General features: G+C 39.6%; 1 protein-coding gene across 2 annotated transcripts; it reads right to left on the reverse strand.

The window, feature by feature from the left end:
- Nucleotides 1–524: 524 nt before the first annotated feature.
- ANXA2 (annexin A2) lies at nucleotides 525–25,271 on the reverse strand. Of its 2 annotated transcripts, XM_080608149.1 has the most exons (14): nucleotides 25,137–25,271; nucleotides 20,796–20,855; nucleotides 16,866–16,965; nucleotides 11,385–11,479; nucleotides 10,582–10,638; nucleotides 8,669–8,782; nucleotides 6,936–7,026; nucleotides 5,511–5,590; nucleotides 5,097–5,156; nucleotides 4,387–4,480; nucleotides 3,564–3,659; nucleotides 2,585–2,643; nucleotides 1,829–1,951; nucleotides 525–904 (listed from the first exon to the last, which is right to left on the reverse strand). In XM_080608149.1, the coding sequence occupies exons 2-14, from the start codon at nucleotides 20,841–20,843 to the stop codon at nucleotides 845–847; spliced, it is 1,077 nt and encodes a 358-aa protein (XP_080464275.1). In that variant the 5' UTR covers nucleotides 20,844–20,855; nucleotides 25,137–25,271; the 3' UTR covers nucleotides 525–844. The 2 variants fall into 2 exon arrangements, with proteins under 2 accessions (XP_080464275.1, XP_080464276.1); XM_080608150.1 differs by lacking the exon at nucleotides 10,582–10,638 and having other exon boundaries at nucleotides 25,137–25,258.

The raw sequence follows: 25,271 nt of genomic DNA on the forward strand, positions 1-25,271 counted from the left end.
ACGGTCCCAAATCCCCTGAGGCGGACGAGAGGCGCGCAGGGGCTGCCCGGAGCCTTCTGAAGAGCTCAGCGCCCCTCAGGCGCGAGGCGCTGCCCGGCAGGAGCGGCACGCGCGGGCAAAAGGGCGGGAAGGCAGAAGGCGGGAAGCTGCCTCCTCACAGGCCAAAGGCCGGCCTGAGGCACCCCGGCAGGGCGCCGCACGGCCCCGTGTGCCTCCCGCCGCTCGTTCTGAACGTTGGAGAGGGAGTCACAAGTACTCGCCCCTTGTTTTACACGGACACAAAAAAACACCTGGGGCTTGAGTTTCACTGTCACTGATTTGCAGACGTACATAAATAAAAATCAGGGGAATCGTTTTGCTTTTCGTAAGAAATTGCATAACCAAACGGGAAAGGCTTTGAGGGAAGAAGATAAGGTTTCAGCTACGGGGAGAAAAAAAAAAAATACAGAAAACGGTTGGCAAAGGCTAAACATGCATCAATTGTTCACACAATTTTCAAATTAAAGGTCTAAAAGAGATACATCTTAAAGTAAAACTTCAGTTTTATTTAAGTTTTATTAGAAACATTGCACAAAGAGGCGGTCTTTCAGAAGCACTTTCAACCTCTTATCTCTGGAACGTTAGTTTGTGTGGCTTTATGCTGTTAAGGACTTTGGCAGAACCAAGCAGAGCACTGCTGCTGAGAGAAGTGCAAACAGCACTTGGAAAGCATACTATAACAGTGGTCTTGCAGATAGAAAGGTAAGTCAAGGTTAGCCAGGCAAGTCATTTTTTCCTAGGGTTACAGTAATAGGAAGAGCAGAAAAAGCATGTCTCTTGATTTGGATTTCTTCCATCACAGTTTTCAGTCCTCTCCACCACACAGGTTCAGCAGTGCCCTCTGGTAATCACCTTTTGTGTCTTGCTGTAAAGCAAAAAAAAAAAAAAAAAATATATATATATATATGTATTAAGAAACAATTGCAAAATATGAAGGCATACACATTATATTCTAAACATGTGGGACTGACTGTTTTGCAGCTGAAGCCTTGCCAGCCTGGAGTAGACTGTCAAAATTGGGTTTTACTTATATGTGAATTGAAATTACTTATCATTTCTGCAAAACATATGCAAGGTCAATACAGGAAATTTTGGTACAAAAAGGAGTAACACAACAAAGGAAAGCTGAATGACTTGATTCTGTTTCTTTTCACTAATCACCACAAAAATTATACGTTAAATTCACAATTTTGAAAACTTCCTTATAGTTTCAAATTGACATCTTTAGGAAAAGATTTGGGCTTAAGGTTTTGATTGCAACTACATCTGAACAAAGAAGAACGTATCTTTCTGATGGAAGGGTGGATATAGGAACAGTTTTTAAACAGATACACAAGCTCTTTACCTATACCCCAAATTAAATAAAACCCATCACTTAATATTTCCTCTGCCCAATCACACAAAGGGACAAAAAATCTGGCTAAAAAGCCTACTCCTTGGGCACTGGAATGAAAGATAACAACAATTCAGATGATTTGTGTTATTCCAGAGCAATTTTTTTTCTTTTAGTCTGAAATAGAGATGGGTGAACAGAATTTTATTTTATAATACATCAACTCATTGGACAAAACCCACACGTAACAGTCAATTGGCTGCCAGGAACTGTACCAGCAGTAGACTTGAAAGTTTAAGGTGGGTTTTTCTATTGGGCATTGATAATTGGTAATGACCTACTATTCTCACTGCAGCCTCTAAAAGACTTCCCATGAATTCTAATGGTAGAATTAGCCCAAAGAAGAGCACTATGAACGTCCACACAATTAATATAAACAGAAAGCTGAAAACTTACCTGGATGAAATAATAGAGGGATTTTCCATATTTCCTCTTGAATTCACTCTTAATTTTCAGCATGTCAACCTCACAGCGTGAGACCATAATCCTGATCAGGACCTTGTCACGGGTTCCCTTGCCCTACAAGCACATTCACATTTAGAACTTTAAGAGCTGAAACGCATGAAAGGATGCTGTAACTGATAGAAAAACAACGAACTACAGGCAACTGAGATGCATCAATAAAAGATCCAATGAATTACACCTCCTAACTAAAGTCATTATTGTGATCCAGGAATTTGAGCATGAACATACCCTTCTCATCAGCAGTGTTTGACCAACTTCTAGACACCAATCTAGCTACCTACACTGCAATCCACAGTTCCGGTTTACCAGGAGGTCTTCTTCCTAGTATTGTCTAACGGCTGTCACGAGGTGTTTCTCTTTCATCCCTTTTCTCAAGAAAATGTTTTGAGGCAAATTTAGTCATCTGTTTTGGCATTTCAGTGAACAAATTTTCTGCTATCAGTGCTTGTTTACCTGCGAAAACAGTCAACTAAACTAATGGAGATCATTATTACATGACCCTCCCCTGTACTTCCCTACACCAGATGCGCATAGCTATTAAAGAATGCTTTTGAACAATATTAAGTCTTGGTTCATTCATCCACATGCCAGTTACACATCATATGAATAAAACTATCTAACAAATAAAAATTTGATGAAACAATGGCTAGAAGATAATTAGTAGTAAGAATGAACAGTCTTCCCTACCTTCATGGAATCATACAGCCTGTCCGCAAAATACAGCTGCTTGTTCTGAATGCATTGGACTGAAGAGAGAAAGATGATGAATAGGTACACATCCTGCCCATTCATGGAAGAACAGAACACAGAATCTTGGAGTCTTTTTAAAGACGTGCTAAGTAGTCAAAATAAGGCTTCCACCGATAGTTTCTCCAAAAGGGGACATGGAGTCATCATTTTTAGCTGAGGTTGCTTACAAGTTGTTTGGCTAAGCTTGTGATTGAAGCACAAATGCTTATAATGTGAGAAATATTTCCCTCCATCATTAGTATCATCTCTGAATGCTAGCCTTCCTCCACACACAATTTCATTCTTAAGTCTTTCACTCTGATAAACAACTTCTTTCCAAATATGTTCATTGTATGCTAATCCATGCAAAGTATCCCTTCCAAGGTTATCCTGTCTTTGTTTTGCATTTTCCTTAAACAATTTGTTTCTCCCTCAGTTTGAAATGAATTCTCTTCTTAAAAAACGTCCTGTGAAACCTGGCAATATCCTAGTCATTTTCATCGCATACCACAATAGCAGCCACCCAGTATCCTCCACATCCTGTCTTCCCTTACACACACACACAGCTCAATCTCCAGCCTATGTCCATGTTGAGTACTTCATGTGCCCAGCTAGAATTCCAATCTTTTGTGTTTGGGGGAAATAAACATTAACTTCTCTGTGATACTGAGGCTTAAACTAACAACAGATCACAAAACGTGCCTTTTCATTTTCATTTGGCAATCAAGATACATATTTTGCAGAGGGCAAAAATCTGCTACTTCTCAATACTTGTTATGTCCTACAATATGCAAATGGACCCAATAGTGCCAGTCCTTCTAGTTTCTTTCTCCTCCAGAGATACAGAAGAAGCTGGGCCCTATTCTCATCCCAGTATGCTGCAAGTGCACTGAAAAAGATACTATCTAAAGGTAGACTCTACTTCAGAGTAACTCACCAAGATTAAGGAAGGCATTCTCCAGATCTCCCTTAACCTCCTTCTTGATGCTCTCCAACATATCATATGGACTGTAGCTCTTGTACCTCTCAAACACTATTACAAGAAAGAAAGCAGATGAAATAAAAGTCAAACCAAGAGTTGGTAAAAGTAACCACCCAAACCAAAAATGCAGACAAAGCAATGCAGAGACATGATTTAAAAAATATCTGTCCAAGTCCCTCTGAGAACTCTCTCTTAAGTACAGCCAGTTTGCCAGCTGATAATAAAGTTCCCATGCTATCATCTTTTTGTTTTCCTTGAATACCTCCACAATCATCCAGAATACCATCTTCGTCCTGTCACTAGTATTTTTAGAAACAACAGTGATTTAGCTCCTGAAAATAATATTCAAATGGCTTTCCCATGTGCTTACAGAAGCTGCTTGATGGCCTTCAACGTCAAATTTAAATGTGTGATATAGCTAACCTACCCTGGAACAGAATGAAAAGTTAAAGGACCTCTTCAAGGTCTCACGCAACCCTACTTTCTAGATTTGTAATGTGTTCGTTCTCAATGTACATGGCATACCACTGGGCAATTGTTGCAAAAATAAATTGTAAAAAATTGTAAAAAAAAATGTAAAAAAGAGCTCTACATACATTCAAATTGTGAGATTAAAACATCCACAGATACTTTAAAAAATTGTAACAACATGTATATGAGTAAGATTTCCTTGTTTTATTACTTTTCACACTCATCTCAATGACCTTTGGGACAAAATAGTTACCACTTGGCTCTAACTTTCTCTTATAGGGAAAAAAGTCCGTCTTTTGAACAGTACCTTTCTGCAGGTGTGGAACACTCCTTTCAGTCATAATGTTAATCCATTTGGGCACATCAGTTCCCTTCCTCTTCACACCAGCATCATAGAGTTCCTGGGTTTAGAAAGAAAAGCAAAATCATGAGTTACACAAAAAACATCTCAAATATATACAATAACTGGAAAAACAGCACTACTGGAACTGTGTCAGTGGGAGAAATACAAAAGGACACATGGCTGGGCAGACCACTAAGGACAAAATATATAGATCTAACCCAAAACCAAGACTAAAACTGTAAGTAGAGGTAAATAGAAAGCAATTACTCTGTATTTAGCTCTGTTTACCTCAGCAGAACTACTTCTGATAACTTACAGGTGTAATCAACAAGCATTACACAGCCACTAAGTTCAATAATCCCTCTCTCTGAATCTTTTGCAGTTTTTTGATTGCCAGTCTTTTCAAGATGTTCCCTTTTGTTAAAAGATCTCATTTTCTATGTGCCTAAAAGAAATACCAGAGAGTTTCTGTACAGGTAAGTAGCCCGTGAAAATTGTTATCAAGATTGCAAGTCACAAATACCTTGATAGCATGCAAACGTTGCTAAGCAAGACAATCTGAAATATACACACCTGTCTTCATAAATGTTTCTAGTTCTCACATAAATTGTACTCTGAGTATCTCCGTAGGCTTGACCAACTTGAGACATTTCATGGTTCTTACCAGCACTTACCCTAGCATCTTGGTCAATCAGTTCATAGTCGATCACAGAAGTATCTTCACATCTTTTGCCCTTCAAATGAGGATAGCAGGATTTAGAAGACGTTTAATAGATTGCGAGCAATTTACTATATGCGTATTTTCTTTTCTCTTTTGTTTTATTAATCAGTGTTTGCTAAATGAGTAAACTTACGCTTCACCTTATGAATAAACTTATGCTTTGCTTATGAAGCTGCTATGAGCACTGTGTTCCTGTCAAAATACACTGTCCTTCAACATTTGAATTATTTTTATTTATTTTCAAAAGACTGAAAATACAAGGAAATTTAAAATTGAATCAGAAATCCTATTGTTTTACTGGCAATCATCAGTCAACTACCAATGGGCAGGCACATTAGGAAAAGCAGAAGGACATGAAAAGACCCACCTTGGCCAGGGCAACCATCAGCTTGCGGAAGTCACCAGATGTGTCTGATATAATGTCCTTTTCCAGTTCTGTCTTGTACACTAGAAAACAAAAAATTCTTTTTCAATTAAAGGTATCCTACAAATACCCCGTTACAAGAACGGTACCTGATGACTGTATTTTATGCACAGCAACAAACAGCTACCATCTAAATCATATATAGAAAGCAAGGAAAATGCATGCTTCCATACAAAAGAAAAACCACTGTTATCAGCTAGTTTCTGGAGTTCCCATGTCAACAAAGCCTACCTTCTGATGTGGAAAGATAACAGGAGAGCCTGAGGATATTAAAAGGAAGGGAATTTTGCTTTAAGCTGAATATACTACTATACCGATCTTAGTTATCAATGACTGCTTGTTTGCCAGCCATAGCATTTAGACCTTCACCACTCACGGATTTACGATTAGACAACTACGATTACAAGTTTAATGCAGAAGACAAAAGCTGTTATGACAGAACAAAGGAATGTTGCATATGATTCCAGTATGGTGTCTCAACACCTTTGTGGTTTTCCAAGTGATCATACTCTATTGCTACAAGATCACATTCTCTCTCCTGTTGTACAGCAATTTCATCTACAGTAGCAACATTCTCTTCACTGTTACATAGTTTTTTCAATATATGTCATTAAGACTACATTGTTTTTGCTTGTCCTTTTTGATTCTACCAATGTCTTAGTGGAATTGCTTGACAACAGTTAGGCATTAGCACAGAGCAATTTTCTCCATTTCAATCTATTTCTGGTGAAGCTCAGTTCTGAAGCTCAGGGAAACAAACAGGTACTGGACAGCTGCACTACAAATTGCAATGAACACAAACAGAATGGCCAATGTGAAAATATTATGAATATTAAAGGAAAGGATTTTTTTAAGATGGACCTTAGGTCACTGTCGCATCTCCTTACAATCAACTATGAATTATACCTTAAATCAGATAAAATGCTTTAGAAAAGTTGAAAAAGAGAATATATACTTTTATGAAGTTTTACTTCATGTCTTTTCTGGCAGATCTACCAAAAAACTTCTAAGTATGCTTTAGGGGATTTCAAATTCACCTATTTATAGCATAACTGATCCTAGAATCCATAAATCTCTCATCGTTGACTCTATCACTATGCACAGAATGTATGTAGCTTACAAAAGAACATTTAGACATAACTTAGATGAGTAGTGAATGTTCTCCAACTTGTTTGCTACCAAGCAACAGATGAAACTATATACACACGCTAATATCCAACATGCCAATTTAAAATTTCTTATACCCAAACACCAGAGAATCAAAGTAGACACGGTATAAGAAATTCAATGAAATCAATACAAAGGGGATATTATCCAAGTAGCTTCATGTACAAACATAATGCATTGAAACTTTCAAAATGAACTTACTTTCTCTGTAGACTCTATTAATTTCACTAAGCTCCTGATTTGTCCGTGAGCAGATGATTTCAATGAGAGTGTCTTCATCAGTTCCCAGACCCTGGAACACATATGTAGTTCAGTTAGTTGCTAGAAATAAACAGACATGCTTGAACAGTTTCAAAATATTTTACAGATATTTCATTATCCTCTCTCCTTTCTTCCACTCTTAACAATTTCACAACCATTCAAGGATATTTTTGGTAACTGTATAGATGTTTCTAATTGGCCAGAAAAACCCCAGAGGGAACATTTCTATTTGCCAAATATTAGTTTTCTCTAATAGCTTTGAGATCTTGTTGCAAGTATTATCTCTGGGCAATGTGCATTTCTCACAAGTGTCTGTAACACTCAGCGACCTCACCACCACCACCACAACTGCTGGAAGTTACCTTATTGCAGCCTATGTGTGGTTCTTTGTATTGAGAGCACAGGATGAAACTCTGATTCTTAGCATGCAAATGGGCAGCAACCAATTTGTTCTTCCCTACCTTCCTCCAGACACCTCTCCCACTATGAAAGCAAAGTTAAGAAAATAATCAAATCGATCTTAAGCTCAAGCAAACTCAGAACAGTAGACTGAGTGCTTGGGAAATGGGAATATCTGACTTAATAAGAGAATATAATACTCTGTACCTATAGCTCCTCTAAGGTAATGGTTTGGTATTCAGGTGGTAAATGCAGCAGAAATGCTGGAAGTATATGGTCATCCTAACCATAATGTGGCATATGTTACACACACACATTAGCTTTACAGCAAAATCTGGATAGCCTGGACTTAAACCAGAAGAGGGCAGCATCTGATTGCTCAAAGAATGGATTTGGCCCCCCCCATTAAAAGGTTACCATACCAGTACCGGCATTTTTTTTTTCTACTTGCTTTTCATAGTCCAGACAAATCAGTAAATTGTCTCTGTCTTGTTCTGAGTTTCAGCATATAAATTGTAATACTTGTGGTTTTTTTATGTATTAAAAAAAAACCTCAAGAAGAATATTTGGAATTTACGGGATGATTACAAATACAAGCTCCAAACTTTAGTTTGCTTAGAAAGGCGAAAGCACTGGCATGAGCACCTCTCAAAGTCTTGCTTCAGTGGCTGGCAGAGCAGATGTTTCTCAGCTAGTGACCTATTCCATGCTTACATGTGACTGTAGGGGACTGAGTTCAGTGAGTTACTGCTGCTCCAAGAACGCTTTGATGGCCCTTCCTCCTCCTCATGTTCTACATAGATGTGGGCCTGGTACACGATGTTCTTTCAAAATCAGTGAAATGACCCAGTAACTGCAAACTACTTTTTCAGCCTATAAATGCATGCAGAGGATTTAATAGCTCCAGCTAGCAGCTGCTCTCTTATCTTTTTTTTTTTTGTACTAGGAACCTGTACATTGTTTTAAAGAACGGTCATGAGAGCAACAACTAGTCATAGCAACCTATCAGTTACACCTGACCTGATTCAATTTTTTTTCCTAAAAAGAGGATTTAATTAACACTAAAAATCACATGAAAAAAATCACAGAACTTCTTTAATTTCCTACTGAGATTTTGGATGCCTTGCAGATGGATGCTTAAACTGTAGTACTAAACTAAAATAGTTAAATAAAAAAATGGACTTACTTGAAAACTGCCCTTGAATACAAAGGCCATATTCATTCCTGACATAGTGACATCAGACTAACAGACTGAAATTACAAATCTCATTTACCTTCATGGCAGCTTTCAGTTCAGATGCATCATACTGTGATGGTGTCTTCAGCAAGCCCAAAATCACTGCCTCTAAATGACCTGACAGAGCAGACTTGAGTGCTGCTGAAAGTTCCTGTAAAGAAAAAGGAGACAGGATGGAAGGACAAAATTAAAGCTCACTTCTCGTCTCCAGTGAATTTAGCCTGTAGTGTTTTAAATCTCCAAGCCTGCAACAGTGTTTCTTTAACAATCGACAAGGAAACAGAACATAAAGAGCTTTTGTTTTGTGAAAGCCTAAAAATGAAGTTAGGGCAAATCGAAATTTTCTCATCCTTTGAATATAAGAAGAAATTCACTGGTGGCTGGCAAAGTGCTGGGAAGCATTATGCAAAGACATCCAAGTGACTCTGAACAACTCAGCTCCGGTCTTGAAGCACAGACACTTTGTTAGATCTAATAAGCACTGACAGATCTGAGCACGACTCCCTACAGTCAGGGTTTCTCCATCATATGTTCACAGTTTTCCCTGTAGCACCATATTATTTGTGTTTTTCTTATTATCACAACCCTATATTAGCTGACACATTGGAAAACTGACTGCGGTTATTCCACTGTAAAGGCCCAGTTCCCAAACAGCTGGTTGAAGAGAAAAAGAATGATCCTTAAGGGCAGAAAAATTATCCTGATCTTCAAGAAAACTACCAGAATTGTGTATCCAAAGTCTATTGTTAATCACCAGTCAATCCTAGAGGAAGAAACACGTATATTCACTTCACAGGATGCATGCAGGTCTGCATTAAAGTCAGTGACATTTCCTCTTTTATGGAGTTCAGACGTAACTTGAATAATGTTAGGATCAGCTTAATTGCAGCGTAGTTCCAAAGTTCAAATCCTTGGAATCAAGTCTGGAGTCCACACAGGTCAATACCTTCCCTAAGCTGAAGGTAAGTACATAGCACTCAGAGGAGAGTTGTTGCTTTTCAATTGCTGGTTTCTACACTAACAATTTGTGAGATTGAGGGGCAGGGGAGAAAAGAAGAAAGATAAGGTAGCCTCAGCAAAACTGAAAATAAGTTTGTACCAGAGAGATAAACAGCCAAGGCATTTATTTCCAAAGTCACCAATTTAATCCAGGATGCTAATATATGCTAATACTTTATGCACTTACTGCATGGATTGACCACAACATTGAGTCTTGGACATCTAGCTGCTTTAGTCCAACAAATATTTTAGTACACTAATTGTTTGCATACAAGATTTCACTATTTATTTTTGTGAAAACAGGTTCTTCAGACATCAACTGAAACAGAAAATAACCACATACCTCTAAATTGAATTTTAACAATGACATGAATTACAATTAAACAAGTAAAGTTTTTGCAATCTTTGCACTTTCGTGTGAAGGCTGAAGGAAATACAAATCAATAGAACGTAAGTTACCAAACTAACTGCAACAAAACACCCTAAACTGAACCAAGAACATGCCCATATGTCTTTTTGTATTCCATTTTATCCTCTCTTACCATTCAATTGTTTATTTCACTGGGTGGTTTCTAATGCAGATTTCCGTTATTTCTATAGCTGTTTATCCTTTGGCACTTGTTATACTTGATAAATTCAGTTTGCTTTTGGGTTGCAGCAAGGAAAAAAGGTAAGAGAAGAGATAAAATACTTACATGAAAGAAGTTGCATATTTTCTTGACTGTGCATTTTTGTGGTCATGCAAAACATTTAACAGAGCTTAGAGTGATACACTTGTCTACTAGGGTCCAGCTTATATGGAAGATTTTCCCACTGCCCACAGGAAGTGACTGCCAAGGTGCAGACGTGCACACATGCATGTGTTCAACCTATGTGTGTTTCCGCACATATGTGCCTATATCAGCCATGCATAACAGCTGGTGAATTTACAAAACTAAACTTCAAATTTACATGTGTTTTTGGATGAGCATTCTGGCTTGGAGGACTACCATTTGGGGTCTGGCAAACCTGAAAGAGATACATTCATCATAATTCCAACTCTACACAAGTTTCTTCTTCTACGTGAGCATAAAACTTAAATTATGATAAGCCTCTCAACTTCAAAAGTCAAGAGAACATCTCTTGCCTTCCAGACAGAAGGACTCATTATGCAGACTGCAGCTTATTATTTTACAGATTTCTCTCCATCAATAGATCAGTGCATACAATATTTCTGACAGGATAGTACCTAGTTCAGCTCATTACATCACTTTGTTTCACATCTGCAGCACTTGTAGCACAACTGATTGCAGTCTTTTCTCATTTAAACTACACCTGTGAACAGAAATTGAATGTTTTCTTTATGCTGAGTTGTCTTAACAATATATGTATCTTCCCTAAAACAATCGCTTTTCACCTTTTCCTTCCAATTGAGACACTTGCTGTCAATGGCTTTTCACTATTGTTGAACACATTTCAGCATGGAATCTTGATGGCTGGATGGCTGATGTGTTACCCGTCATGATTTCTGTAAGTGTTAGGAAATCACCATCTCCAACAGGTTTCAGTCTCAGTTGTACCTGTTTAACCTATTTGGAATACTACCAGTCCTAAACTGTAACACATGGGCACAATAAATGCACCTTCCACTGAAAAAATTAACCAAACAGTATTTATCTCCAGCTTATTCCAAGTTAACTGCGAGATGTACAAGGCCTGAAAATCTAATAACTATCCACAAAATTAATAATTGGTATTTCTGCAAGTTTTGCTACCTTTTTTGTTCTCCTCTGATAGGCAAAAGCAATATCCTGCCTCTGTTCATTGCTGCGGTTTGTCAGGATGTTGATGATGGTGACCTCATCCACACCTACAAAGACATAAGACAAAGAGTTAAGGAAACTCTTTTTACCCTTCCCTTTGAATTAGTATGTTCTCTGACACTCAAAACATAGCATATGCACTGTCCAGAGCAGAGTTCAGTCACTCTTATTATTTGGTATATGTAATGCCCTGGCATTGGAGACAGACCAGATTTTCAATGCAATGCAGAACTTTGTGTGCACAGGTAAGTAAATACATCAACAAAGTCTAGTCCATGACCTGTTTTGCTGCTTCTGTTTTCTGCTTCACTTGTGTTCACTCAGTACTCTACAAAGCAAGTTGCTCAAGAACACAGGCTTTAAAACTGAAACAAATTTAAACTTATTAAAATCTACCCTGTCATTTGAGTTCAGTGTTTTCAATGAAGGCTTCTTAATAAAACAGTTATATCTTCTAATTCACCCTCTAGTCATTTAACTAACACTCCAAACATAAAAATGGGGAAAATAAAACAGTATACTCTGTGTTCTCCCAGCTGTAGTAGTTTGAATAGTAGTTTGTTGTAATTTTTTGTTTGTTTGTTTTTTCCACACTGGAAGGAACATTGTATGTTTTGTTTGTTTTTTGTTTTTTAATCACAACTAGAAGATTTGCACTGAGCTTTAATTAACCTGGATAGAGACTTGTGTGCTCAAAATCCCAACCTCTATTTCAGTAGTTGAACAATGCATCAATAAAGGTTTAGCTTTAAATGAATTTCAGTGAAGTTTTCCAAATCCATGTACTGACGTTCAACTACAAGCTTAGAAAAGGAAAAACTATTTCTAAGTATTGTACATCTAAGACTAATACAGTGCATGTTCTGCAACAGAAAGATGATGTGTGTATATATATACATATATATTTTTTTAAATAGTGAATTGCATGGTAGGCTTTGAAGCAAATATGAGGTCCTAAACTAGACATCAGATCAAGCCCAGAGTGACTCAGGTCTCTACATTTACTACAAACATTACAAATAGCTTCTTTCACATTTGTGCACACATTAGCATAAGTGATGATTTTTTTGATAGAAACCAGAAAGTACAGAATGCATCAGCAGCTACTAGCAGATCCCAGATCCCTGCCAGAACCCATTTACATTTATATTCCTTAATACCAAAAGCAACCTCACAGCAGCTTGAGACAACTGCAATAGATATTATATAATAAATCATAGTGAATGTTGCAAAAAAATTTGTAGTTCCTAGTTAGAGAATCTGAAACGAGATGAGTCCGAAAGATTCAGCTTCCTCTCTCCCTCTTGCCCACATTTTTCATGTGGAAATACTGTACTTGATAGCCTCATGTCCTTGGCTCATATCGAGGCAGACCTACATCTGTGCTCTTATTCACATAAGCTTGGCCTGCAAATACCCAAAAGCCCTGGAAAGCATTATACGTCTTAGTTAGAAATTTTGGTCTGAAAACATGCTGACTACACACTTCAGTCATAATCTACAGCTAGAACACTTTAAAGTGTTTCCATTTTACAAAATAAAGCAAATTCTCCCAGTCCAGAAATGGCCACACATGCACACAGCTTTTCAGCCTTGACAGGGCTTAGGCATAGAACAATCTCTTCAGCGTTTTAATAAATTCTACATTTAAACAATTCAAAACTGATAAATGACATTTGGAAGTTTTATGACAATTGTGATAGCTTAGAAGCCCACAAATGACTGCATCCAAATTTCTTATTCAAATGCTTTGTGGATGGAAATATGCGTTAACTCATTGCTCTGGCATTTTACAGACTGCACACTTGGGAATGGTACTGCCTGGACAGGATGCTGACTCACATCTGCTGAGGTGGGGTGGAGCATTTCAGCCGCTCAAACATTTTTCTCTGCTGTTCACTGAAGTCTCTGGAAGTTTCAGGATAGATTTCAGTGTATTTCTATCAATGGGTAACAAAGTTGCTCACCTTTTTTTTTTTTTTAAATAGGAAGGTTCCTTCCAGATGGAAATATACTAGATAAAAAAGTATACTTTCAACACCCCCATCTCCCCAATAAAGGACAACTTTCCTCCTAAACAAGGTAATCTGTTGTGTTGGTAAGAACACCGTGTTACGGTTCAATCAGCAAAAAAAAAAAAAAGATGAAATGAGCACGTGTAAACTGTTAAGATACAGATTTTTCTTTGTTAAAAGACATCATACCTGAATTTCCACAAGCCAAAACAACAGCACCAGCATTGTTCTGAACGAAAAAGAGGATATGAACAGTCTCCTAATTTTCTTGGAGGAGGTGAGAACAGAGCAAACAGTCTTATTTTGACAGAGCTGGCATACGTTCCTTCACTTAGTTGAAGTCTGTTCTCTTCAATTTCATTTTCAAATGCACAATGGACAGAACACCAGAAGCTATCAGCCCTAACAGCATTGAAGTACGACAGAGATCATCAACCTGTACCCATCAATTAAGTGGCATTGTAGCTGGCTCCAGTTATTAGTAGGAGACTTATGCAATTAGCCCTTGCAAGACCTTAAAACCATCATAGATCTGGTACCAACACAGTCCTATGACCATTCGACTGAGCCCGTGATCATGACTTGTCTTATTTTCCTTGGATAAAACCCTGATTCCATTAGAGTTAAAGGGAAAAACTCAGATAAAATAGGACTATAACTTGAGCTTTGGCTTTTTGCTTAGTAAGATTGCACCAAACCCAAACTATGTTGCAATATTTCTTTACTGATACTATTAATATTCTGAATATGCAACTGATACAGTTTGGTGGATTTTGGGCACAGTCCCCCCTCACCAGCATGCCAGCACATTTCCTCTATACTTTTACTTCAAAACAAGAAAAACTCTGCTACAAGGTATGGGCATGTTGAACGCGCCACATAAAAAAGTGAATTCAATTTTACACAAGACCTATACTATGGTTTACACCTCATTACTATTTTAATGATTTCTGAACATAATTAATTTATATATATATATATACACATACATATACATACACGTCATAAACACTTTCCTACAATAAAACCTGTGTTTGAATTACGCCAGTCAGGGAATCAAAAGGTATACCACAGACCTCAACAAAAGGCTGTGGTTTGAGTTGCAAGTATTGAACTATTCACAGACTAGCCTGACAATAAAATTATTTAAACTATTTGAGATGCATAAAGTCATAATTCTGGGGAGTAACTTGGAAACAAGAAAGAGACTTTAGCCGTCTTCTTTCCTACAAAGAATGAAAAAGAAATCTAGCATATGCTCTACTAGTGTTTCTTTTATTTAAGCTCATATACCTGAGCTAATCTATACAACACAAAGGGCATAATGGAGTGTTATACAGATATTAAATGGTTTCTTGTCCTATGCAGCAAAATAACACTTAAAAAGAAAATACTAAGGCACTAGATGAACTCTGCAGAAAACTTTAATACTATAAAAGTGAAAATGGCATAGCAATCACATTTACTACAAATGCAACAAGACAGAACTGTAACAATTCACAGGCATTATGCAAACTCTAGCTCAAACTATTGCTAACTGCCAACAGTTTTTCTATACTCTAGAGCCATACCTGCACACCTCCCTTTCTAGGCTGTTGGATACACAGAACAACCCTCCACTAAACTCAACTCCAGTCAAAGCCCAGCGAAAGGCTGAGAAGTGTATTTGTGCAGCACAGTTTTTGCAGATAGCATCTAAGTCCCAATAAACACACCACAGTATTTCTCACAGATCCCGCAACAGATAAATAGATGGCTAACCTCTGAAGAATTAATCTGAAGAGTGTTGAATGAATGTTGGAGTACTGAGATATTACATGGAACAGAATAGTCAGACATTCTACCCCAGGTTTTTGTCCTGAGGCAAATAGATCTGTTGTTTACCCATCAAGGTTAAGTTTTACCCACGTAACACACAACCATCAAAACAGAGATGACACTGATACAGGGAGTTTGCATTGCTGGGAAACAACTAGATAATTGAATGGTAACTTCTTAAAACTGGCTCTCCCCTATCACAAATGCTGTACATGCATATTGTTTACATAAGAATGCGTAAGATATATCCAAACAATTTTACCCAGAGATAACACTCTATACGATATAAATTCTGTAGTGTTGCTACAAAAGATAAAACTTGAAAGACTACTCCAAGGATTGTAAAATATGTATTTCATATACATATTAAATCTAAACAAAACTCTACATATGTGCAAAGCATCTTCTGCCAAGCACAATAACATTTACTTTTTTTTTTTAAACTTTTCAAAAAAAACAGTCCATAAAATCATTTAAAATCAGAACTAAACCTACTTTAATGAGCATACAACAGATTTCTCCCGTTAAATTAAGAAATCTTGTGAAAGGGAGCCTCATGCTTGTTATAGAGGGGTATTATTTTACGTTTTATAGCACGCCCAATATGTGCTTTGCTGGCACTGATGGAAGACTCAGTATTTCTTTCTGACGAGAAATTGTTCGGCTTTTAAATTTCTCCTTCTGAAGCATAGGCAAAAGACTTGGCAGTTCTAGCTAGGCCCAGGTGTTGCCTCTCAGGCCCCAAGAAAGTCTGGAAAACCTGGCACACACCCTTTCTTTGTTTTAGAGCAGGACAAGGATCAAGGATCACCACCACAGGAATACCAATGTAGTATTACTCTGGAGTTGCAGCCCACACTCTCTGTACTCCTGCTCGTTTCAGTACACCAGGCTTTTCCATGGGGCTGCATCTCCTCTGCTGCATCATGGTCTCCCCACCAGTCAGTAGAAGTGGTGGATCCTGACACTGATAAAAGGACATGTAAGTCTGCCAGGGAGCCTGGTTCAGAGAACTAGTGGACTGACATATTGCCTTGCTCCCTGAATATTGCAACGTCATTTAGAAACTAGACTCTATTGTTTCTAGGACATTGGCCCCTACAAGATACACAAGCATTTAGTTCAAAATCTAGAGAAAACGTTCAAACCATCCCTATTCAGCTGTTTGGAGAGCTGAAAGGAAGCAATGTCCAATCCAATAGAAATCTGTAATTCAGAGCTTGGTCCCAAATCATTGCCATGGAAGCTGACACTTCATTCTCAGTGGCAGAAAAGTAGTAGAATTTCAGATACTGGTAAGCCAAGAGAAAAGAATTGGGTGTTTTCAGCAATAACCCAAACAACTCTTGGATACAACCTTTTAAAATATGTTTTAAAACATACATTTACATATCTCAAAATCTAATTCTGTTAAGATTTCATCAGTGAGGTCTGAGAAATCCAAACCCTAAAACAGGTATCCAGATTATGGACATTAAAGTGTTGGAATGCTGGTTGTGTGATGTTGTACCTTTTGTTTCGTTGTGTTTTTTTTTTTTTAATATGTAAGTTGTATTTCTAAGTTACAAGCTGGACCAAACCCACTGCCCATGGTCCTCACCTTTGGTCTTGATGGCTGCTTCCAGGGCTGCAGCATCCCGGTCAGCATCAAAGTTTGAGTATGCTTTAACTGTGGCATATGCACTTGGAGGGAGAGAATGCTGGGGGGAGGGGAGGAATGGAAAAAAGAAAGAAAAAAAAGTTAAACAATATAAGCTGTTCTCACTGCAGTTAATACAACACGTACCTCCTTTAGTTAGCTGTTATTTAGTCAAATGTTTAAATACAACATCTACCTTGGGCTATTTATGAAGACTGAGTTCTGCTAAGAGCCACCAAACTCTATTCTCCAGATGTAGCTTGTCCAGAAATCCATTCAGACATGTTTACTTTACCATACTATATGTACAAATAGATACTACTGTAGCAAAACTCTAACACATTCCAAATTTGCTAATCCTAGATTTTCTAAAATCTAGAGCTTTCTGGCTAGATTGGAAGGAAACTGACTACATAAAGGTAATTCAAAGAAATTTTAAGCAACTGTTGTGAAAATCTGAAGTATTTTAGATTTGAAGCCAACACGTTACTTGGGATTTCAAGCTACAATGAAAAAAATAAGTAGAGTGAGATAGAGCATGAAACTTGTTCTGACTTGCTGATTGTTAATCCTCTATCTCACGGGCATTAAACATAACACCAAATATATCTTTTTGAACCTATACTTCCAGAAAGCACAAGTTACTTACTATCTCCTTGTCAAAGTCTGTGCCTGCAGATGCTTGGTTTAACCAGCACAAAGCCAACAAAACTAAACGACACTTCAGATTACCTCTGCTAAGAATGCACTTGTTTGCTGAGTATCTACAACTGGAACATTTTAGAAGTTACCAGATTTTATCAGCTGTTTATGATTGCCTTCTCCAGAGGACTGTAGCTTCAAACAGGAGGTCAAGAGAATAGCAGCTGAGCTCTACCCAGCTGCTTCAATGCAAGTAACATATCAACTCATATCACCTCCCATGGGCAGGTTAAACTAAACCACAGATTTTCATATAAATAGCCGAGAAATATGCATAAATCCCATTCTGGTGAGCCCAATTTAGAGAGCTAAAACTCTGGCAGAGATGCATAGTGACTAATATCTGAAATGGCCATAGCTGTTCCCTAAGTGAATGAGTGACTAAACTTTTTTGGTAGGGATCCCTGGAAACATTTGCTTCAGTCCCTAACTTGTAACAGAAATCAGGGTTCATAAACAGGACTAAGATATCTTAATATGCCTGGAAGATCTTTTTACAGACAAGTTGTTAAAAGGAGGACAAATTTTAACTAAGAAATTCTAATTTAAAAAAAACAAAAACAAAAACAAAAAACACACACAACAACAACAAAACTACATTTGATGCTGTCCTGTAGAGGTCATGCTGTCCTGAACAGATTCCTCTGGCTGTAGCCACTATACCTTCCTGAGAACATCTGTGTTACTCTGCAGAGATGGGAGTCCATAAACCACTGATAAACTGAACCATTCTTGCTGGTCTCTTCCCATCAGCTCAACCTAGCAGTCTGGCTGCAACTGACTGCTGTCTGGCCCACAGCCACACCACAAAGCACAGCCTTTCCTGTTAGCAGACTGAATTGCTAACAAAAACATTAAAGGGAGATGAGCAATGCAGTCTCAAAGAAATCAGTGTGCCTGAAAGATTCCTAAACTGATGCCCATTGGTACGCACATGCACAACTCAATGTGGCGCTCCTGTTTAACCACCACAGCTGGATAATCTGATGTAAGCCACCTGGTGAGTTGAGCACAGTTGTGTGCCTCTCCTTCCACCCAACTCTAAATAGTTTATGTGCCATTTGGACAGAGTATTTTACTGCAAGACCACATCATACACTGAGAAAACACATACATAGCATATTTGCAATGTGGGAGCCATCTGGGGGCCACTCAGAGCCATTTGGTGTCTCTCCACCCAGTGCATGTAACAAGTTGGATTCAGATCTCCAGGCACCATTCAAAGACCCAGAAAGCGCCATGCAGATATATATCCAGGAAAGACATAAAACTGCCAGCTACTCCACCAGTAAATGGACCGTCTCCAAAATCAGCATCCACAAAGATGTTTTACTCTCTGGGGCGATGTTTATTGACTCTTTGGTACTTCAGTGAAGTCTGCAAAGGTCTTATCAGGATGATTATTCTGACTATGAAAAACAGCCATTCCAGACAATAAGGTCTCATATTACTCTGGTACCAGAGTACAGCTAGTGTATGTTTTCAGACAGAAGAGTTTTTCCAACTGACTTTGCATTTGGTTCAGTACAAAATTTTCCAGGATGTGGCAGTAAAAGTTCAGCCTACTGTGTAAATGCACCAGCAGTCTGGGTCAGACTAAAGCAGGGGAAGACTGGTTTTTCTCCACATACCTAGCCTATTTCAGACATCCTACAACTGGTTTACTTCCTTCAGGCTTGAGGAATTAAACCATACTGGGAAGAACAAAACAGCAATGAGAGGTAATACATCACTAACAGGAAAGCTCAAAAGGTTTCTCCCAAAAATTTCTTCCAAAAATCATGAATCTTTCAGGACACCTACAGTTCGGTATTCTCTGCCTTAAAAACAAACAAACAAACAAACAAACAAACAACAAAAAAAGTCATGTTTGAAAAATGAGTTGGCCTGACATCACCCTGCAAGTGATCTATACAGTCATGACTAAAATACAGGCTTCCGTTTTCCAGTGTAAAGAGGATATGATAAAGCATATCAGGAAGATCTCTGTCACAATCTTTCAATTTTCTCTTGTGGAGAGATGCAGAAATGGCAAGCATAGATTAACTCCACCTCAACTCCCTCTTTCCTTACAGGAAAGAGAAGGCAGTCTGAGTCCAAAGCAAGCAGGCCAGTTAGTAAAGGCAGTTTTTTGGTCTTGAAACAAATCAGTTGCTGTAACAACGATGCAGAATGCACAAGTCCCTTATTGCGGAAGATAGGGTTCAGCTGTAACTATTCTATATTACAAAAATTAAAAACTGTTCTGAGAAAAATGGATGGCTGAAATACTGTGTTTAACATGAGTTAATTTGCTGAATCATTGTTTAGGGGAATGGAGCTGGGCAAATCATTTATGTGAACTAGCTACTCAATTCTGGCTTCCAACTTAGGACCTACAGAACAGGTTCCCTGGAATTTCTTCAGCTCTGTGGCAGGCAGGATTTCTGATGAAAATGCTGGCATGCGATGGTACTCAAATTTGACTTTTGAAATTACTCACATAAGACTAGATTGTTTAAATATTATTCCAAAAGAAATTCCCCATTGAAATTAAAATGGACAGGAAATCTGAAGAGCTGACCACTTTCGCTATACAAAATCAGCTTTGTTACCTACAGTGCACTAACTAGTTACTTTCATCAGCTCTTTCACAGAGATCATACGGTCTAACTTATTTCACAAGTACCAAAAATCAGCAAAAAGTTTGCTTGTACCACACTCAGGTCTGCAGTTATTGGTCATAAAATTTAAATGTATAGTAAGATTATAAGCAACATGATGAAATGATGCATAGATGGGATTCACTTCCTCTTCAGTACCAATCACAGAACCACAAATTCATGGCACAATATCCTGACAGTACACTGGTAACCCTACCATCTAATGTTGCAATATAAGAAATTAAACAAAGAGTGTGATTTTCCAGCATTTTGATTAAACTGCACATGAACACTGCTCATGCTGCTGGCCAGTTGGACAAGCTGTCATTAGTCACCTCATACAACTGTCCTATGACTTACAGTAGCTTCGTGGCTGAAAACAGGCCACTACTGACCAGATTTTAGTCAAAATAAGTCTAAGTAGAAGAGATGTATGGAATCTTGTGAACCGTACAGCTCAGCAAAACTGCTGGAAGAGTTCTGTAAAAGAAAAAAGACACGGCATTTAAGTAAAACAAACTTTCCTGGTTTGAATAATAATACTTACATCTCCTTCAAGGCTAAGCTTGCTTAAAATTTCATGGACAGTAGACATCGTGAAAGAATGCTGGAGGGAGAGAAAAAAAAAAGAACAAGCAGACTTAAGTATATTTACAGTTAGAGCAGCATGTCATACAGACCTGCACACTGCAGCACTGAGACTGACACAATCCAATGCCTCTATTAATCCCAAGCAAGAATGCTGATTTAAGAGTTCCCAAGCCACACTACTACAACTAATGCAACAGTGAAAGGTCTTCACTTTATTGTACAACAAAAATTTTTCTTTACTTCTTATAAAACAATTTCTGCTGCTTAGGAACTGGATAACCTCTACCTTAGAAAGAAGATGAACTGAACCTACAACTCAGTACAAGGAAAAATAAGGAGAAAGAGTATAGCCTGGTTCAGCTCAAATCCAAACATCAGCAACAGATAATAGCATTTAAATCAGATGCTAAATTCCTCAGGTGCTCAAAAAATACACTGAAACTATTTATATCCATGCAGGCAAAATCATAATACTGTTTAATCTTTAATCCTGGACACAGGCCATAATGCCTCTAATATCATATGGTATCATAGTGACTTCCCAGTAATAAGAACCTCAGGACAAGGCTACAAATGCCCATTAGTAACATGATTGTCAGATACCAGGTAACAAAGACCATTCTAAAATGTTAGTTTGAATAATAGTCTATGAGGTAAGGTAATCAATATCATCGCTCCACTGCCAGAAACTGTACAACATCTTGCTAAGACATGTAAAGAAAAACAGAAAAAAAAACAGCCCTGAGACAGACACATTGCAAAAACAAACAACGATTTGATGTATGTATGTTACAACACTCTGCTTATTTTCAGCTCTGCTTTCTGGGCAGGGACGTTTGCCAGGGTTGTAGTGCTGTTTTACTGGAAGGGTCTCTCAACTAAGGAAGAAGTTTTTTTGTTTTTTTTTTTCCCCCACAGATTATACACCAGAGGCAATATTTAAGTGGCTTGATGCAGTCCCAAAAAACAGCCTTCAAATTCTTTTGCTGAAAGGAAGGATATTGCCATTCACATTTCCTTCTAGTCACTCAGGTTGGCACCTGCAGCAAACATTAATTTGTCCATTGAAATCAAAGCTTGCTTCTCAGGAGCTCTACAGTCAAGCTGTAGAGACAACATTATCAAACAGGGAAAAGAACTGGCTTGACAAGAGGTAAGAGAGAAAGTTCAATTACACCTTAAGATCAGTGACGTTAAACTAACTGATAAGTGGACCTGGAATCAAAATTGCATTATTCTCAGTCTCACCGGGAGCTATTCCCTTCACTTCAATGCTGTCACCAGTTCCCAATCCACTGCCCAGGTAGTATACCCTCTGAGCCAACTCCTAGGTGTGCCCTTTCCAGAGGTTTTCAGAACTTGTTGTCATTGTCTGAAATCACTCATGACTCTTTATGATGTTGGGGCTTCCTCAGGCAAACATCCCAGACAAACCAAACTACCCTCCAGTCAATGATCAGATCTGGAATCGAGACCCCAGAATTTAGCAAGAAGTTAGAAATAGTTTCTAAATAGCAGAGATCTGTTTGAAACTGTAGAGCAAGTATTTATTCTTTGTTTCAACACCTAGAAATCCCCCCCCCCCTCCATTCTGTTAAAAGAGAAAAGCAGTGGAATCTTTACTTTCAGGAATAAAATGCAGAAACACAATTACATGGCTTTTATAGCAGAAATGTAGTAATTGCACGTTTCCTCATTTAAAATACAGCAAGAAAACCTTCCATCTTCTGAAGCAACCTTGGTATATGAGTAACAAATGCAACTCTATTTCAAAGGAAATTAAGATTCCGGGGAGGAAAAAAAGGGCAGAGAATGAAAAGCACAGTCACACATCAACTTATTTAAGAATAAATCTTTTTCAAATCAAAAATTCAACCCAGCTTTTTAAAGATAGGCAGCAGAAGTTGTAATGAGCTATTGGCATTATTAATTACATATACTCTTTAAAGGTGGATGACATATTCCAGAGTTATGAAATTTTTCGTGTTTATTTCAATAAAATGAAGTGCCTAACAATGAGACCTTTGTACTCGGACAGTTTTACAACCCACAGATAAGCAATGGAAGTCCTGTAGTCTTCCTTGCTGCAAAGAACCAGAAAACACCAGTGAAAACCAAAGCAAAGCAACTGCAGTATAATCTTTCACAAAGCTTTTCGCAAGACTCCTATTTCTAAATCAATTAAAAACCACATTGAATCAGGCTTGCTGGAACAAAACACTTGAACAGCATCCAGGAACAGAACTAACACGCCCTCACATAGGGCTGGGGCTGGAAGGTTCGTGTCATCAGCACACAACAATGCTATAGCAACCGCCCGTCCGTCAGCAGCATGTTGGCAACAGAAAAAATGGGAGTTTTTGCAAGAAACTTTGCAGAGAAAGATCTTTGCTCAGAACAAATGCATCTCTTGTCACACCCTGCTTTGCAAGGCCATCACATTTGAGAACAGACTCTAAGTGTTTTTCAGATGTAGATTTGAAAAGTTCTGGTTGGGTTTGAGCATGTAAATAGAAAATGCATGCACCAACTTGTTCTTCCTTATGCTAGAAAGGATCCATTTCTACCCTCCTAATGTAAACAGATACTTCAATAACTTCAAGCAAGTTTCTATAGCCAGTTTTACTCATAAATTTGCACTACATAACCCGAATCAAATTGTTATTCTACTAAAAGTGATGAACAACTATTCTGACCCCAATCTGCATTCACCACCAACAGTAATTAGTGGCATACAAACCTATTATTGTGTTGGGTCTAGTCTATACTCCGCATCCCCTCAAAAAAACCCCATACCTTGAATCCCAGAGGCAGCCCAGGTACCTTATGTTAGGGGAAAACTAAGCAAACATAAACCCACGCATGATCCATGGAAAAAAGTGCCAGGTATGCACAAACAAGTACATTGCTCAATAAGCAGAGTTAGCATTTTAAGAATTTAATCTACCCCTGTAGACAGAGACTGAGCAAAGGGTGTTCCCACACACATGAGCCAAGGAAGCGGCATCCCCGGAATGAGAGAATGGAAACTGCCTCACTAACAGCATATTTGTATCAGGTCTCCAAACTAGGGCGAGGCCTGGCAACGGAGATGAGGGAGAGTGGGAAAGAGGAAGAGCTGCAGTGGCTGATGCATGTAATGAAAGCTGTTGGGTGCTTATTTCATTTACAGCGCATTTTGTGCTAACTGCCAGCACAAATCTGTCAGGCTCACTCTCTCTCCAAACCACACTGCAAGATTTAGCAGGACGTTTGAAGTCACTACTTGGAGAAAAAAATAGTTTTAAACAAAAGGCTCTTCAAAACTATTAAACCATGCAGCCACAAACCATTCCAGAACCCTTCTCTTCCACAGGCACTAATAACCAGGAGAGGTCCCATTCCAGGAGGACACTGAACATACAAGAATGAGGCTCTTTTTCTCTTTGAAGTCAACTTATTTCATCTCAAAGATTTTACAGAAAAAAACCTATCTCGGGGGAAAAAAATAATAAAAAGTATTAAAACAGTCACGCACAAGAACACGACTAGCTCCTGCCTAACTACCCTGTTCTCCAGTAGGAGAACAGGGAAGGAACAAAAAAAAAAAAAAACAACACTTTTCCTTTTTCCTCCCGTTAAAGCAGACAGCAGCGTTCCTATGCCCTGCCTCGCTCTGGCGCAGGGCGGAGGTGCCCCGCCGCCTCCCAGCCCCGAGCGGTTCTGCAAAGCGCCGGGAGCGCCACGCCCGGGCCGGGCCGCCAGGAGCCGCAGGGGGCCCGGGCCGCCCCCGCGCTGCCGCGGCCCGGGGCAGCCGCCCCTCTGCTCCCGCCCCCGCCGAGCCCCGCGGCCGGGCTGGGGGCGCTCCGTGGCCGCCTTCGGCTCAGCCTCGGCACGGCGGGACGAGCGCGCTCTTCCCGGGGGAGAAAAGCGAGCCGAGGGTACGGCGGCGTTACCCGGGCTAAGCCGTGCCCTGCCTTCCCCAGGAGAAGCGGGTAACGGGGGTGCCCGGCGGTTCCTCTTTCCCGGGCGCTGCCGCCACGCCCGGTCCCGCTGCGGGGCACACCAAGCGCCCCGGGCAGCCGCGCCCCGGGAGCCGCCGCTCCGAGGGGAAGCTGAGAAACAGCAAGGGGCGGGCACGGCCAGAGGAAGACGAGGAGGAGAAGGGGAGAGCGGCGGCCGACCCCCGCCCCACTCCCTCGGTGGCAGCGGCTGCCCCGACCCCCGCTCGACCCCCCCGTCCCTGCCGCCTGCCCCCGCCCGGCTCCGCGCCGCTGCTGGGGGCCGGGGGCGCCCGGGGTGGGGGGGGGGGCCTCACCTGGCCGGGGCGGGCAGGGCGGCTCTGGCGGCGGCTCTAGCGGCGGCTGGGGCCAGCGGCGGCCCGGGCGGGGTTTTGTAGGGCCGGGCGGGCCCTCCCCGCCCCGGAGCCCCCCCCGGCGCGGCGCTGACTCAC

This window comes from Anser brachyrhynchus (assembly GCF_964034855.1).
Source record: "Anser brachyrhynchus genome assembly, chromosome: 11".
Classification (NCBI taxonomy): Eukaryota; Metazoa; Chordata; class Aves; order Anseriformes; family Anatidae; genus Anser; species Anser brachyrhynchus.